Source organism: Anolis carolinensis, unplaced genomic scaffold (genome assembly GCF_035594765.1).
Source record: "Anolis carolinensis isolate JA03-04 unplaced genomic scaffold, rAnoCar3.1.pri scaffold_7, whole genome shotgun sequence".
NCBI classification, from domain to species: Eukaryota; Metazoa; Chordata; class Lepidosauria; order Squamata; family Dactyloidae; genus Anolis; species Anolis carolinensis.
The window spans coordinates 33727169-33745305 of NW_026943818.1; the positions used below are offsets into that span (position 1 = coordinate 33727169).

Genomic DNA, 18137 nt, shown 5'->3' on the forward strand with positions numbered 1-18137 from the left:
AGTCAAACAAGCAGTCAAAGAAGAAGAACATGCCCTGGCAGAAGATGGAAAGCAAAGTGAAGAACCTGCTTTGATTGAAGTCAAAAATCAGAAACTCCTCAAAGCACAGCAGACAAAAAATCAGTACAAGAAAGCGACACTACAAACTAGAGCTGACAGCTGGCACAACAAAACATTGTATGGAAAGTTCCTTGACAAGATTGAAGGAAAAGCTGATAAAGAGAAGACCTGTCTGTGGCTCACGAATGGGACCCTGAAGAAGGAGACAGAAGGCCTGATCCTTGCAGCCCAGGAGCAAGACATCAGGACAAAGGCCATTCAGGCCAAGATCGAAAAATCAGCTGATGACCCAAAATGCAGACTGTGTAAGGAAACCGACGAAACCATGGATCATATCCTTAGCTGCTGTAAGAAAATCGCACAGACAGACTACAAACAGAGGCACAACTAGGTGGCCCAAATGATTCATTGGAACTTATGCCTCAAGTACCACCTCCCAGCAGTAAAGAACTGGTGGGATCACAAACCTGCAAAAGTATTGGAAAATGAGCACGCAAAGATACTGTGGGATTTCCGAATCCAGACTGACAAGGTTCTGGAACACAACACACCAGACATCACAGTTGTGGAAAAGAAAAAGGTTTGGATCATTGATGTCGCCATCCCAGGTGACAGTCGCATTGAGGAAAAGCCGCCCTGAGTCCCCTCGGGGAGAAGGGCGGGGTAGAAATATTGGAAATAAATAAATTGGAAATAAAAACTCAGCCGCTATCAGGACCTCAAGATTGAATTTCAAAGACTCTGGCAGAAACCAGTACAGGTGGTCCCGGTGGTGATGGGCACATTGGGTGCCGTGCCAAAAGATCTCAGCTGGCATTTGGAAACAATAGACATTGACAAAATTACGGTCTGCCAGCTGCAAAAGGCCACCCTGCTGGGATCTGCACGCATCATCCAAAAATACATCAGACAGTCCTAGACACTTGGGAAGTGTTTGACTTGTGATTTTGTGCAATGAAATCCAGCATATCTACCTTGTTTCATGTGTCATAATAATAATAATAATAATAATAATAATAATAATAACAACAACAACAACAACAACAACAACAACAACAACAACAACTGCATTTTTCTGAAAAGGGATGGTTCTATAATAAGTACTAAACTCCTCTTGGCCTGTAAGCGGATTTGGTGCTGTCCATGGTCCTGAAAGTGCTCTGAGCAAATTCGGTGCTGTCCATGGTCCTGAAAGTGCTCTGCGAAGCAGTTTCTTCCGAAATTTGCATCCCCCAGGGTTTTGACACTTTATTCCTCATTAACAAGGAGAGGAAGACAAATTTTGGCTTGTCATCATAGGACAAGAATAAAAGATCATGCTACTTCTCGGACAAATCCTACCAAGAAATAGTTAGGAAAGAAGAGGGGATAGGGTGAAGAAAGAAAATGAAATCATGAAAGGATGAATAATGGGGCAAAAAGGAAGGGGATAGATGTCAAGATGGACTGAAAAGAAATAAACATGTAAAAAGGAACCAAAACAAATGAATGCTGCATTTTAATACAGACTACCGTATATACCTGAGTATAAGCCGGCCCAAATACAAGCTGAGGCACCTAATTTTACGACCAAAAAACTGGGAAAATATTGACTCTAAAATAACAATATAATAATATATAATACTCATATTATACTCAATCAATCATATTATACTATACTAATATTATAGTATATTGTATATACATATAATGCTGATATAATGTAATATAATATAATAATACACTATTATAATTGTATATTTATATTACTAGTAATATTACTAATAATATTGCAATATAATATTATTAGTAATGTTACATATTAATATACAATTATAATAGTGTATTATTATATTATATCACATTATAATATTATCATTATTATATGTATATACAATATATATTGCAATATAGTCATATACAGTAGAGTCTCACTTATCCAAGCTAAACGGGCCGGCAGAATGTTGGATAAGCGAATATCTTGGATTAATAGGAGGGATTAAGAAAATGCCTATTAAACATCAAATTAGGTTATGATTTTACAAATTAAGTACCAAAACTTCATGTTATACAACAAATTTGATAGAAAAAGTAGTTCAATACGCAATAATGTTATGTTGTAATTACTGTATTTACGAATTTAGCACCAAAATATCATGATATATTGAAAACATTGACTACAAAAATGGCTTGGATTATCCAGAGGCTTGGATAAGCGAGGCTTGGATTAGTGAGACTCTACTGTACATATAATACTGATAATATTATAATGTAATATAATATAATAATACACTATTATAATTGTATATTTATATTACATGTAATTATATATATAAAAGAGTGATGGCATCACAGCAGCAGACAAAACAACAAAATTAAACACCCCACAACCTCGAAAATTGACAGCACAACCCTTCATCCATTCCTCTAGGTTGATACAACAAAAAGAAAAGAAAAATAAAGTCCTAATTAGAGATAGAGGAATAATTGTTTTTATTCAATTGCTGTATAAGCCGAGGGAGGCTTTTTCAGTCTTAAAACAGGGGCTGAAAAACTAGGCTTATACTAGAGTATATACAGTACATATAGATCCATGTACAGTAGAGTCTCACTTATCCAACACTCACTTATCCAACGTTCTGGATTATCCAACACATGATGATGATGATGATGATGATGATGATGATGGATTATCCAACACATTATTTATATCACACAGTCCTAAACACTTGGGAAGTGTTTGACTTGTGATTTTGTGATATGAAATCCAGCATATCTATCTTGTTTGCTGTGTCATAATAAAATAATAATAATAATAATAATAATAATAATAATAATAATAATAATAATAATATACATCACACAGTCCTAGACACTTGGGAAGTGTTCGACTTGTGATTTTGTGATATGAAATCCAGCATGTCTATCTTGTTTGCTGTGTCATAATAAAATAATAATAATAATAATAATAATAATAATATACATCACACAGTCCTAGACACTTGGGAAGTGTTCGACTTGTGATTTTGTGATATGAAATCCAGCATGTCTATCTTGTTTGCTGTGTCATAATAAAATAATAATAATAATAATGTACATCACACAGTCCTAGACACTTGGGAAGTGTTCGACTTGTGATTTTGTGATATGAAATCCAGCATGTCTATCTTGTTTGCTGTGTCATAATAAAATAATAATAATAATAATAATAATAATAATAATAATAATAATAATATACATCACACAGTCCTAGACACTTGGGAAGTGTTCGACTTGTGATTTTGTGATATGAAATCCAGCATGTCTATCTTGTTTGCTGTGTCATAATAAAATAATAATAATAATAATAATAATATACATCACACAGTCCTAGACACTTGGGAAGTGTTCGACTTGTGATTTTGTGATGTGAAATCGAACATATCTATCTTGTTTGCTGTGTCATAATAAGGACAGGTTGCTTACCTGTAACCATGTTTCTTCGAGTGTACTCTGTGAATTCACACTAATGGAGAGGCTGCGCCTGCGCAGGTCCCAACGGAAACTCTTCCCAAGCTGAAGTTCAAATTTTGGCGGTAGCCACGCCCCTCCGTCCCCGGAGGGCATATAAGGCAGCCCTCGGCGTCTCCTCCCCAGTTCCTACGCCGCTAAGGCAACGAGAAAGGAAGAGGGTTTGCCAGAGGGGAAGGAAGGGCGGGCTTGTGTGAATTCACAGAGTACACTCGAAGAAACATGGTTACAGGTAAGCAACCTGTCCTTTTTCTTCGTGTACTCTGTGAATGCACACTAATGGAGACTAGCAAGCTTAAGTCTCGGAGGTGGGCTAAGCAAACCCTGACAACGAGAAACTGTCCAAACATATGTTTATTAAACATGAAAAAACATGAAAAAACATGGTCCGAGGACCCATTAAGGTATTGCATCAACCCACGCCAAACACCGAGAACAGTCCCGTAAGGCATGATATAACTCTTTAAAGAGCACATGTGTAGACAGGAAACATCATTCCCCAAGGGGGAAGGCAGTAGCAAATAAGGCACAAATTGTCAGAGAGTAGTGCAAACATGTACCAAACAGGAGAAACAATAAAGAGGGTCGCATGAGAGGAAAAAGGCACCCACAGAGAAGTCATAAGAGCAGAAGGTTTAGGACAAGCATGAAGATAAAACTGCCCTAGCAAAGGCTGAGTCCTTCAAAGTCCTTTGGTCTACCCTATAGTGAGACACAAATGTAAGGGGGTTGGACCAGATTGCTGCCCTGCAAATGGAGTCCAGGGGGATGCCCCTTAGAAAGGCAGTCGACGTGGAGAGACCTCTCGTCGAACGCGGGCGAACCGACGGGGGAGGAGGTCGTTTGGCTAGTTCATAGGCCAGTTCAATGGCCTGGGCAATCCAATGGGACAGTCTCTGTGAAGAAATGGGATTGCCCAGTTTATCCGGAGCATGGGCCACAAAAAGTTTTGGGGTCTTTCGAATGTCTTTAGTACGGTCCCGATAGAAAAGAAGTGCTCTACGCACATCAAGGAGGTGCAGTCTCCGCTCAAGGGGAGACGAGGGGACCGGGAAGAAGGCGGGAAGGACAATGTCCTGGTTAAGGTGGAAGGCCGAGACCACCTTGGGTAGGAAGGTGATGTCCGGACGGAGAACGGCGCGGTCGTGATGAAAACGGAGGTAAGGTTCATCAACCCGAAGGGCTGCCAGCTCCGAGGGTCTGCGCGCTGAGGTTATGGCCACCAAGAAGGCAACTTTCCAAGAAAGGAGACGTAGGTCGGTCGAAGCCAATGGTTCGAAAGGAGAGGCAGTGAGCTGGGAAAGCACAAGCTCGAGGTTCCACCCTGGAGTAGGAGGTTGGGCCGGTGGGCAGATGTTGTTATATCCTTTCAAGAAGGTCTTGACAAGGTGATCGGAGAACAATGATGGCCTACCATGTTGTTGAAAGCACCAGGATAGAGCGGCCAGGTAAGATTTCATAGAAGCAAGAGAGAGTTTTTGTTCTGCTAGAGACATAAGGAAGTCCAGCACGATCGGTACCGAGGTTGGGAAAGCAGTGATTCCTCGGGAGCGAAGAAAGGAACGAAAGCGAGAGACTTTGTAAGTGTAGGCCCTGGTTGTAGCCGGCTTGTGAGCTGCGCGGAGGACCTCTTGTAGGTTCTGCGGGAGGGAGGTCAAGCGAGAATCCTCCAAGCAGTGAGATGTAGAGAGGGGAGATCTGGATGTAGGATCTGGCCGTTCTCCCTGGATAAGAGGTGTGGTAGAAGAGGCAGAGTGAAGAAGGTCGCCTTGGAAAGATGAAGAAGAGCCGGGAACCAAGGCTGACGAGGCCAGGCTGGAGCTATCAGGATCGCCGACATCGGTACCGACCGGAGTTTTTGCAGGACCTTCGGTATCAGAGGAAAGGGCGGAAAGAGATAGATCGGTTCCGCCGACCAGTCCAGAAGGAAGGCGTCTCCCAGGCAACCTGGAGAGGAGGACGGGGGAAGTCTTGCCCCGTACCGAGGCAGCTGAGCGTTCTGGGGAGAAGCGAAAAGGTCTAGAGTGGGGAAACCCCATTTGAGAAAGAGAGAAAGAAGAGTCTCGGGGTCGAGCATCCACTCGTGGGAGGAAGTCGTCATTCTGCTCAGGGCGTCTGCCAAGTTGTTCTGGATCCCGGGAAGGTGAATCGCCGAGATTTGGATGTTGCGGGCTATGCACCAATGCCACAGCTGGGAGGAGAGAAGCATCAGCTTCCTTGAACCCGTGCCGCCCTGTTTGTTGATGTAGAATACTGCTACTGTGTTGTCTGACTGTACGAGGATAGATCTTTGGGAGATCAGGCGGGAGAAGGCTTTCAGAGCCTTGAAGATAGCAAGGAGTTCGAGAAAGTTTATGTGATTGGCCTTCTCGGAGGGAGACCAGAGGCCTCGAACAGTGAGACCCTTCATGTGGGCTCCCCAGCCGAAATTGGATGAGTCTGTGGTTATGGTGATCGAGGGAGGAACCGAGTGGAACGGAAGACCCCTGCAGACGTTGGAGAGGGACTTCCACCAGAGAAGCGACTGACGAACATGAGTCGGGACCGAGAGAAACCTCGAGTTGGGGTGGCGAAATGGTTTGAAAACGTCTATGAACCACCTCTGCAGGGACCGGAGACGGAGCCTGGCGAACGGGGTCGTGAGGACTGTGGAGGCCATGTGGCCCAGTAGTATTTGGATGGATCGAGCCCGAACCCTCCGGTGGGTCTCGCAGAAGATGATTTGTTGACGGAGAGCTAGAAACCTGTCGAGCGGGAGAGAGACAGTCTGAGCGATTGAGTCGAACAGGGCACCGATGAAGCGGATTTTGTTCGACGGGTTGAGGTGAGATTTGTCGTGGTTTAGCTGGAGACCGAGAGATTCTAGAAGAGAGAGGGTGTAGTCGACGTGACGACGAAGTAGGACAGGGTCGGATTCGACGAGAAGCCAGTCGTCTAGATAGGGAAAAACTGTGATCCCCTGGAGCCGGAGGTGGGCAGCCACGACAGCGACGACTTTGGTAAAGACCCTTGGGGCCGTAACGAGGCCAAAGGGTAAAACGGTGAACTGGTAGGTTTGGTCGAGGACCTTGAAAGAAAGGAAGCGCCTGTGGTTTTCTCGAATCGCCACGTGGAAATAGGCGTCTCGGAGATCTATAGACACGAAGTAGTCTCCGCGGTGAAGCATCGGGAGGATGGAGGCGATGGAGACCATCCTGAACTTGGTTGGACGTATGAAGACATTGAGCATGCGTAAGTCCAGAATTGGGCGGAGGCCCCCACCCCTCTTCGGAACCGTAAAGTATCTGGAGAAAAAGCTTTGAGGGTCCTGTACCGATGGAGAAGGCCGAATAGCCCCTTTGGCGAGAAGGGTGTCGACCTCTGCGAGAATTTCTTGAGAGGGGTTGGAGAGAAGGACCTGACCCGTGGGCGGGAGTTCCTCGAATTCTAAGGCATAGCCTTCTTGGACAATTTTGAGAACCCAAGCATCTGAAGTAATAGATTTCCACCGGTGAAAGAAGGGAGCCAGGCGGTCTATAAAGAGACCATGAGGTTGATTTGGTGGAGGAGAGAGGTGCGGAGGAATGAGAACGACATCGGTACCGAAGAAAGAGTCTTTGGAAGGAGAGATGGCGTCAGGAACGCCGGAGAGGTTGACCAGCGGTGGGGGTGACCCGGCCGCGTTGTCTTTGAGGTTGAGCGGCCCGACGGGGCTGTTGGCGATTTTGGTTGTTCGATACCGATGGACGCCTGAAGGATTGCTGGCGGTAAGAAGGAGGCGGGAAGCGTCGAAAGCGTTGAGGAAACCACTTGGTGCGGTGAGCCTGGGGTTGATCGCCGCATTTAGTGGCTAGAACTTTAAAGTCATGGTTGGTTTTGAGCTTATCGTCGGTGCCAGCGTTAAAGAGGCCCATGGCGTCGAAGGGGAGGTCCTCGATGACCTGCCTCGAGGAAGAAGACAAGCCGGAAGATCTCAGCCAGGCGTGGCGACGAATGGCAATGGCGTGGGCGATCATCTTGCCGGCCGTGTCGCCCGTATGCTTAGCCATCTGGATTTGATGATGCGCTAACGAATCGGCCTCTTGTTGGAGGGTGGACATGACCGACCGATCTTCGTCGGACAGCTTCGCGAAGAAGGGCTGAGCTTTTTCCCAAAGGATCTGCTGGTATGCCCCCATACAGGCCCCATAGTTCGCCATTCTACAAAGTAGAAGGGCTCCGGAATAGAGCTTCCTCCCGACCGCGTCGAACCTCTTGCCCTCTCTGTCTGCAGGGGTAGTGGATTCACGACCGGAGGACTGAGAAGCTTTCACAACCATGGAATTTGGGTCGGGATGGTGTTTAAGCCATTCTAAAGTGTCGTCGTCCGTACGATACCAAGACTCGATTCTCTTCGAGGTAGGAGGGATCGAGGAAGGGGTCTTCCACGAAGACTGGATGACATCTAGAAGATAAGGCAAAAACGGCAACAGCGTGGCTGGAGGGGCCTGGGCTTGGACCCGTTTGAAAACCGGGTCAGTTACTGCCTTGGAAGTCTGCTTAATTTCTAAACCCAGGGCATCAGCCATCCTAATCATCTGTTCGGAGAAGGCCCGAATGTTGTCGGTAGGCGAAGGAGGATCCACCTCATAGGCGTCATGAGGAGGAGAGAGATCAAGGCCTAAGGATACCACCGAGGCCGAGAGAGCAGAATCCGGGCGATCTATCTCTATCTCATCGTCCCCAGCCCCTTGAGGGGACTGGGGGGGAGATGACAACACAGTCTCTGGTGGCGGCACAGCCTCAAGAGCAGGAGCTATCTGTAGCCGAGTTTCTTTGGAGGCCGAAGCCTGGACCGCTCGAGCCAGGCGAGTGGTCTGTCTGCCCCGTTCCGGTGTCGAGGTCGGGGGAAAAAGCTGCTGACGAGACGAACGGTGAGAAACAGCAGGCCGAGGAGATGGCACCCTAACCACTGTCTGAGTGGAGTGGTGGGGTGAGTCCTGTAACTCGCCGTCCGAGAGTTGCTGAGGAGAAGGTTGGCGAGGTCGCTGAGCGGGAGCGATCGGAGAGGACCTTCTAGAAGAAGTTGCCGAAGAAAGGACGTCCATCTTGGAGGAGGCAGAAGAGGAAGAGCGTTGGGTCGCCCTCTTCTTAGCGAGTGGTTGTTTTGATGGAACCCTCAGGGATTTACCCGGTGTGGGAGGGACCATTGCTGAGTCGGATTGGGTCCGACGAGCTTCCTCATGAGCCCTTTTAAAGGCAATCTTCATCGCGGAGGTCGACGGGGGAGCCCCGAGATGGGATCGAGCCGAGGAAACGGAAGCTACCGAGCTCGACGTCGAGGAAGGGCCGACCCGACCAGAACGTGTCGACACCGTGGCCGTGGTGAGTGTGCACGGTGGTTTAGCGGCCTTGGACGACCTGGAGGCTCTGGACGCCTTAGACGAGACCGAAGGGGCCTTAGCCGCTGAAGTCGACATCGATCCCGGATTAAGCGGCGACTTCGTGCCCGAAGTCGACGGAGCGGGTTCAGGAGCGAGCGATTTCTCGTAGAGCGCCGCTCTAAGCCTCGCGGCTCTGTTTTTTCTAGCCTGAGCCGTCAGGGCCAGGCAGAAACGGCAGGTACCGACGACATGTGCCTCTCCGAGGCAGTAGAGGCACTTGGCGCGGCCGTCGGAATCAGGGATTTTAGCGGCACACTGAGTGCAGCGCTTGAAGCGAGTCGTAGACATGAGAATCCGAAGTGAACCTTGCGGCGGAAAAAAAGGAACTGGGGAGGAGACGCCGAGGGCTGCCTTATATGCCCTCCGGGGACGGAGGGGCGTGGCTACCGCCAAAATTTGAACTTCAGCTTGGGAAGAGTTTCCGTTGGGACCTGCGCAGGCGCAGCCTCTCCATTAGTGTGCATTCACAGAGTACACGAAGAAAATAATAATAATAATAATAATAATAATAATAATAATAATAATAATATACATCACACAGTCCTAGACACTTGGGACGTGTTCGACTTGTGATTTTGTGATATGAAATCCAGCATGTCTATCTTGTTTGCTGTGTCATAATAAAATAATAATAATAATAATTAATAATTATTATTATTATTCCAGGAAGCAAGGAGCCAGTGTGCTGGTGGTTTCAGTGTTATACAACTCTGGTGACCAGGTTCAGCCATGAAAACCCACTGGAGACCTTGGGCAAATCACTCAGAAAACAATCATGATTCCAAAATAGAGAACAAGCCATAAGCAAGTCCGAATCTACCCATACTTGTATGAGTGAGTATACAATCTATATATATAAAAGAGTGATGGAATCCTGGCGACCGACAAAACAACAAAACTAAACACCCCACAATCTTGAAAATTGACAGCACGACCCCTCATCCACGCCTCTAGGTTGATACAACAAAAAGAAAAGAAAAATAAAGTCCTAATTAGAGGGAGAGGAATAATAGTTTTTATCCAATTGCTGCCAGTTGGAAGGCTAAGCTCTGCCCACTTGGTCTCCTAGCAACCCACTCAGCCCAGGGGACAGGCAAAGTTAGGCCTCACTTAGGCCTCTTCCACACTGCCTATAAAATACAGACACCACCAGACAACGCCACAGCAACGCGTGGCCGGGGACAGCTAGTGAACTATATGGACATTACATATGAGCAGATAGATTTAGGACCACTTTCGGAGCCACTGCAAAATTACTCATGTAAGTTTACACCATTTACAAACAGTAGGTACAACAGATTCCTGCCTTTCAGGAGGATCAATGTCTCCAAACACCTAGTTGTAGCATCCCAATAGTGGAATAACCCCCGCTCAGAAAAACGAGGTTGCTGCTTCCACCACAATTGTTTTGCCTCCAGTTCCAAACCCTTTTCCTTGCCAAGGCATTTCATCCAGCTGACTCCATCTGTTTTACTAGCTCGGGGGCTTTTGAGCTGCTTTCCTCATGTTTGCGAGAGTCATTGTTTTAACTGTACATGTTCACTGCAATCACATCTATAAAGCAAATAGGGCACATTTGGTGAAATGCTTTAATATAGAAATTAGTAATAATAAATTGACTATAATAAAAAGGGTAATGGAGAGATTGGTGGTAGGAATCTCTAGGGCAAAGGCAAGGAAAATATATCTATGTTCATCTTGGTTATATCTCTATATATAAAAGAGTGATGGCATCAGGGCAGCGGACAAAACAACAAAACTACAGGCCCCCCAACCTCGAAATTTGACAACACAACCCATCATTCACGGCTCTAGGTTGACACAACAAAAAGAAAAGAAAAATAAAGTCCTAATTACAGGGAGAGGAATAATAGTTTTTATCCAATTGCTGCCAGTTTGAAGGCTAAGCTCCGCCCACTTGGTCTCCTAGCAACCTACTTAGCCCAGGGGACAGGCACAGTTAGGCCTCACTTAGGCCTCTTCCACAGATTATCAGATTTTAACTGGATTATATGGCAGTGTAGACTCAAGGCCCTTCCATACAGCTATATTACCCATTTAGAATCTTATATTATCTGCTTTGAACTGGATTATCTTGAGTCCACGCTGCCATATAATACACTTCAGTGTGCATACTAAACATAAAGACAACCATACAACAGACATTCAATACCACCACTACCTCAACAATTTCTCACTAATGCCACAGCAACGCGTGGCCGGGCACAGCTAGTATATATATAAAAGGGCAATGACATTTCAGCCTAGGACAAAACAACAAAACTACACATCCCAGAAACACTAAACTTGGCAGCACAACTCCTCATCCATGCCTCTACGTTCATACAACAAAAAGAAAAGAAAAATAAAGTCCTAATTAGAGGGAGAGGAATAATTGTTTTATCCAGTTGCTGCCAATTAGAAGGCTAAGCTCCGCCCACTTGGTCTCCTAGCAACCCACTCAGCCCAGGGGACAGGCAGACTTAGGCCTCACTTAGGCCTCTTCCACACTGCCTATAAAATACAGATTATCTGATTTGAATTGGATTATATGGCAGTGTAGACTCAAGGCCCTTCCACACAGCTATGTAACTCATTTATAATCTTATATTATCTCCTTTGAACTGGATTATCTTGACTCCACACTACCATATAATCCACTTCAGTGTGCATTTTATCCAGCTGTATAGAAGGGCCTCATATAATCCAGTACTAAGCAGATAATATCAGATTATAAATATACAGTACAGTCTCACTTATCCAACATAAACAGGCTGGCAAAATGTTGGATAAATGAATATGTTGGATAATAAGGAGGGATTAAGGAAAAGCCTATTAAACACCAAATTAGGTTATGATTTTACAAATTAAGCACCAAAACTTCATGTTATACAACAAATTTGACAGAAAAAGTAGTTCAATACGCAGTAATGTTATGTTGTAATTACTGTATTTACGAATTTAGCACCAAAATATCACGATGTATTGAAAACATTGACTACAAAAATGAGTTGGATAATCCAGAACGTTGGATAAGCGAGTGTTGGATAAGTGAGACTCTACTGTAATTACAACACAACATTACTGTGTATTGAACTGCTTTTTCTGTCAAATTTGTTGTAAAACATGATGTTTTGGTGCTTAATTTGTAAAATCATAACCTAATTTGATGTTTAATAGGCTTTTCCTTAATCCCTCCTTATTATCAAAGATATTCGCTTATCCAAGCTTCTGCCGGCCCGTTTAGCTTGGATTAGTCAGACTCTACTGTAGTAATAATAATAAGATCAGAGTGAAATAATAAATGTATTAATAATAATAAAAATAGAGTAAAATAAATGTAATAGTAGCTACAGTAATAGAGAAAAAAATAATAAATGTAATAATACCAATAATAATAGAGAAAAATAATACATGTACCATATATTTCGAGTATAAGCTGGCCCAAATAGAGAAAAATAATAAATGTAATAATACCAATAATAATAGAGAAAAATAATAAATTTACCATACATCTCGAGTATAAGCTGACCCAAATAGAGAAAAATAATAAATGTAATAATACCAATAATAATAGAGAAAAATAATAAATGTACCATATATCTTGAGCATAAGCTAACCCAAATAGAGAAAAATAATAAATGTAATAATACCAATAATAATAGAGAAAAATAATAAATGTACCATATATCTTGAGCATAAGCTGACCCAAAAAGAGAAAAATAATAAATGTAATAATACCAATAATAATAGAGAAAAATAATAAATGTACCATATATCTTGAGTATAAGCTGACCCAAATATAAGCCAACCAGGACCCTCACCTGAGTATAAGCCAAGGGGAGCTTTTTCAGTCTTAAAAAAGGGCTGGAAAAATTCAAGTATATACAGTATATATCTGTATCTATCTATATACATTAATTTTATATATGAATTTTCCCCTCATATGTTTGCAGGTCGTTGCAAATCCTATATAGATATAGATCCATGTATCTATATATATGCATTATTTAACCTACGGATGCCTCGATGAATGTAATTTTATTGGTATCTATTTTTATTTTGAAATTTAGGTAGAAAACCAGCTTCAAGGTTGGTTGTGATTTCATGTGGCTAGATGGGTGACCTCCAAGTTTCAAGCATTTTAGTCCTGCATTGCAGAGTGTGTTTGTCCGAACCACTGGAATGATAGGAACGGGTGCCAAGTCTCCTATCAAACCAGAGGGATGGAATCGCCTGAATATCTGTAGCTCCTTCCAACATCTCTTTTCCCGAAGAGGACTGATTGTTCAAGGGAAAGGTCTTGTTCAGTGAGAGAGGGGCAAACCACGTCATCGGCACCACAACTCCCTGTGAACACGTCTGGCTCCTTAGCTCTGCAGAAAAACACAGCGCAAGCGGCCAGCTGTCAAGAGCCTGGCAGGCAAGGAAGGAGGAGGCCTGGAGAAAGAGAGAGAGAGCGAGAGCGAGAGCGAGGCAGGCAGCCGGCTGGCAGGTGCTGCTCCCACCATTTCTCAACCCAAGCGGAAGGGACCCATCTGTCATCACGAGGAGCCCTGTCACTCAAAGCCAAAACAGGGAGAAAGAGGTCTGGAGAGCCATCTCACCCCAGTGCCTCCAGGAAGCCCACAAAGAAGGTGCGAGGGCAACAATCCCATGTCGTATCTCTCTGAAAGGAAAACTCATGACCATTCATCATTCACTGCACCCTCGCAGTGATGTTGACTGGCTATATCTGCCTAGATCAGGTGGCAGAGGACTCTTACAAGTCAAACAAGCAGTCAAAGAAGAAGAACATGCCCTGGCAGAATATGTAAACCAAAGTGAAGAACCTGCTTTGATAGAAATCAAGACAAAAAAACAGTACAAGAAAACCGCACTACAAACTAGAGCTTTTTTTTTTTTCGTGTCAGGAACAACCGGAGTTGCTTCTGGAGTGAGAGAATTGGCCGTCTGCAAGGACGTTGCCCAGGGGACGCCCGGATGTTTTGATGTTTTTACCATCCTTGTGGGAGGCTTCTCTCATGTCCCCGCATGGAGCTGGAGCTGATAGAGGGAGCTCATCCACACTCTCCCCAGGTGGGATTCGAACCTGGCAGCTTTCAGGTCAGTAACCCAACCTTCAAGTCACTTAGTCCACTACGCCATCTGGGGGCTCCTACAAACTAGAGCTGACAGCTGAATACAAAATCATAGAGTTTGAAGAAACTCCCAAAGCCATCCAGGCCAACCTCCTTCTACAATTAATAATAATAATAATAATAATAATAATAATAATAACAACAACAAGTGTTCGACTTGTGATTTTGTGATACGAAATCCAGTATATCTCTCTTGTTTGCTGTGTCAGACTATGTCGTTATAATGATAATAATAATAAATTTATATCCTGCCCTATCTCCTCAAGGGACTCAGGGCGTCAATAATCATTGTGTCAATAATAATAATAATAATAAGCAAAGTGAAGAACCTGCTTTGATTGAAGTCAAAAATCAGAAACTCCTCAAAGCACAGCAGACAAAAAACCAGTACAAGAAAATCGCACTACAAACTAGAGCTGACAGCTGGCACAACAAAACATTGCATGGAAAGTTCCTTAACAAAATTGAAGGAAAAGCTGATAAGGAGAAGACCTGGCTCTGGCTCACGAATGGGACCCTGAAGAAGGAGACAGAAGGCCTGATCCTTGCAGCCCAGGAGCAAGCCATCAGAAAAAATGCAATTCAGGCCAAGATTGAAAAATCAGCTGATGACCCAAAATGCAAGGAAACCGACGAAACCATTGATCATATCCTCAGCTGCTGTAAGAAAATTGCACAGACAGACTACAAACAGAGGCACAACTATGTGGCCCAAATGATTCATTGGAACTTATGCCTCAAGTACCACCTCCCCAAGAGCCTCTGTATACCTCCCCTGAGGCGCTTGTTAAAACCAGGGGGCCGGATATAGAGGTTCAGCCCCGTCAGGCACTTGGGAAGAGGCCCCGCCCGCTCCTCTAGCCCCGTCCCCTGTGTCCTGGCAGGCACCGCAGGACAGGGATAGAAGCTCAGCCCTGCCTCAGATTTCGTAACGCCGCCAATCCCAGTCCATTGGTGGCCCCGCCCACCTTCCCTCGCAGGCCTACATCTTGGACTAGGGGAGAGGCTCAGCCCCGCCCTCTTGAGCAAGAGCCACGCCCCCTTTCTAGAGGGCACTGAGTCATATTTTTTCTGGAAAGGGGGCGGCAGGCCAAATAAGTCTGCATTAGAACATATGTCTGGACACATATATACACAGAACCGAGCTGTACTTTGGAAAAGATGTCCAAAGGAATTACACCTTTGCCTAATCTCAATTCACTACAGAATACAGTAACCACTTTGCTCAAAAAAAATTCTTTCCCCATCTCCCACTTATCTCAACCCAAAAGAAGTTGAGCTTGCTGAACCTCAGCATGGTCTCAACCACCTTCTCTTACCTCTTCCCACTGATGGATGTAGCGGATGAGCCGGGAAAGCCGAAGCAAACGCAGGAGACTGAGGATCTTGGTGAAACGGACGATGCGCAAGGCCCGGGCGGTCTTGTAGACCTCCGAATCCATGCCCTTCTCCACAATGAGGAAGATATAATCCACAGGGATGGAGGAGACAAAGTCCACCACAAACCAGGTCTTCAGATACTTCTTCTTGATCCGCTCGGGGTCCAGGATGATGTCCGTATTATCCTCAATGACAATGCCCGTCCGGAAATTCATGACCAGGTCCGTCAGGAAGAAGGTGTCGGAAATCACGTTGAAGATAATCCAGGGAGCGGTCGTTTCGTCTTTGAAGAAGGTGATGCCCACCGGGATGATGATGAGGTTGCCCACCATGAAGAGCAGCATGGTGAAGTCCCAGTAGAACCTACAACCAGGGGGAATTAAAAAAATTCATAAGGACACTGAAACCACCCAAATCCTCATCTCACCCATAGTGTTTGCTGCACCCATCACTGAGTCAAAAGCGGTACAAGTGGCAGCAAGAAAGCCACTTGTATTCAGGACAACCTGACCCACAACTTTAGCCCCATGGCATGTGATACCATTGTATCAGGACAGGACTTTCCTGAACAATTTTCTCCTGAGTATCCTTCATCAGTGAGCAAAATATATTTATTCTAACAAGCTTTCAAAAACCAAACAAAGGTTTCAAAAGAAAGGCTTTTAAAGAGTGTATTGTTCTAATTGTAATGTTTTTAATCACTTCCAAACCTTTTAATTGCACCCTTAAATCACTTTAATTGTTGTTAATACAGTGGTTAAATTCTGTTTTATGTGTTTAAACTGATTGGGTTGAATTTACAAGCCAGTCCTGTTACTGGGAGAAAAGGCAGGCCGGAAACGATGACGAGGAAAGCCGTTTTGCTACCTTAAAAGTATTGTCCATTTTTAAAATAATATACTAAAGGCAACAGACCCTCTCTGGTTTTGAAAGGTAAACAGAGCCAGTCCTGGTTAGGACTTGGAAGGCAGGCAGACAAGGAAACGGGGGAGATGGTAATTGATTTTATTGAATATAATAATAATAATAATAATAATAATAATAATAATAATAATAATAATAATAATAATAATATTTGCCTAGAAGATCAGGGGGCAGAGGACTCTTACAAATAAAACAAGCAGTCAAAGAAGAAGAACATGCCCTGGCAGAATATGTAAAGCAAAGTGAAGAACCTGCTTGGATTGAAGTCAAAAATCAGAAACTCCTCAAAGCACAGCAGACAAAAAACCAGTACAAGAAAACCGCACTACAAACTAGAGCAGAATCAGTACAAGAAAACCGCACTACAAACTACAGCAGAATCAGTACAAGAAAACCGCACTACAAACTAGAGCAGAATCAGTACAAGAAAACCGCACTACAAACTAGAGCAGAATCAGTACAAGAAAACCGCACTACAAACTAGAGCCGACAGCTGGCACAACAAAACATTGCATGGAAAATTCCTTGACAAAATTGAAGGAAAAGCTGAAAAGGAGAAGACCTGGCTCTGGCTCACGAATGGGACCCTGAAGAAGGAGACAGAAGGCCTGATCCTTGCAGCCCAGGAGCAAGCCATCAGGACAAAGGCAATCAAGGCCAAGATCGAAAAATCAGCTGATGTGGGTCAGATGCAGACTGTGCAAAGAAACCGACGAAACAATGGATCATCTCCTCAGCTGCTGTTAAGAAAATTGCACAGACAGACTACAAACAGAGGCACAACTACGTGGCCCAAATGATTCATTGGAACCTATGCCTCAAGTACCACCTCCCAGCAGTAAAGAACTGGTGGGATCACAAAGCTGCAAAAGTATTGGAAAATGAACATGCAAAATGGGACACAGAGGGCAGAGCTAGGGAAGGGGGCGGGGCCTCTTCCAAGAACCCGAGACAGGGCTGAGCCTCTATACCTCTCCTGAGATACCTTTTAGGATTAAAGGACAGGGCTAGGGACGGGGGCGGGGCCTCTTCCCAAGAGCATGAGACAGGGCTGAGCCTCTGTATACCTCCTGAGGCGCTTGTTAGAAAATGGGGGCGGGGTATAGAGTTTCAGCCCCATCAGGCACTTGGGAAGAGGCCCCGCCCCCTCCTTTAGCCCCACCCCGTGTCCTGGCAGGCACTGCAGGACAGAGATAGAAGCTCAGCCCTGCCTCAGAGCTCGTAACTCCACCCATCCTAGTCCTATTGGTGACCCCGCCCACCTTCCCTCGCAGCCCTGCATCTTGGACTAGGGGAGAGGCTCAGCCCCGCCCTCTGGAGCAGGAGCCACGCCCACCCCTCTAAGCCACACCCCCTTTCCAGGAGTAGTATTTTTTCTGGAAAGGGGGCAGTAGGCCAAATAAGTTTGGGAATCACTGATCTAAGCAGATGCTAGATTGCCGACGGAGGGAAGAATTGAGACAGAGAGCTGTAAGTGTCTCAATTAAACCCTCAAATTGACAAGGGACAGCAGCTGACCTTATAATGGCAGTAATTGATTTTATTGAATATATGCTTTTAATATCTTTTTACCTCTGTGTCTATATTTTAACGTTTGGATCGTGCATTTACATGTTGTAAGGCGCCTTGGGCAGGGTAAAGATACCTTAAATGAGGGGTTCCCAAATTAAGGCCCGGGGGCCAGATGCGGCCCTCCAAGGTCATTTACCTGGCCCCTGTCCTAAACTTTAGACTTAGGGTT

General features: G+C 44.8%; 1 protein-coding gene across 2 annotated transcripts in view; it reads right to left on the reverse strand.

The window, feature by feature from the left end:
• The window catches only part of hcn2 (hyperpolarization activated cyclic nucleotide gated potassium and sodium channel 2), a 162090-nt gene that overhangs the window by 101497 nt on the left and 42456 nt on the right, over positions 1-18137 (reverse strand). For both annotated transcript variants that reach the window (XR_010000126.1, XM_062959555.1), the window contains exon 2: positions 15412-15835. Coding sequence is in view for 1 of the 2 variants with exons in the window: in XM_062959555.1 (XP_062815625.1) it covers positions 15412-15835 (424 nt within the window). In the remaining variant the exon portion in view is untranslated. The remainder of the gene's footprint in view (positions 1-15411; positions 15836-18137) is intronic.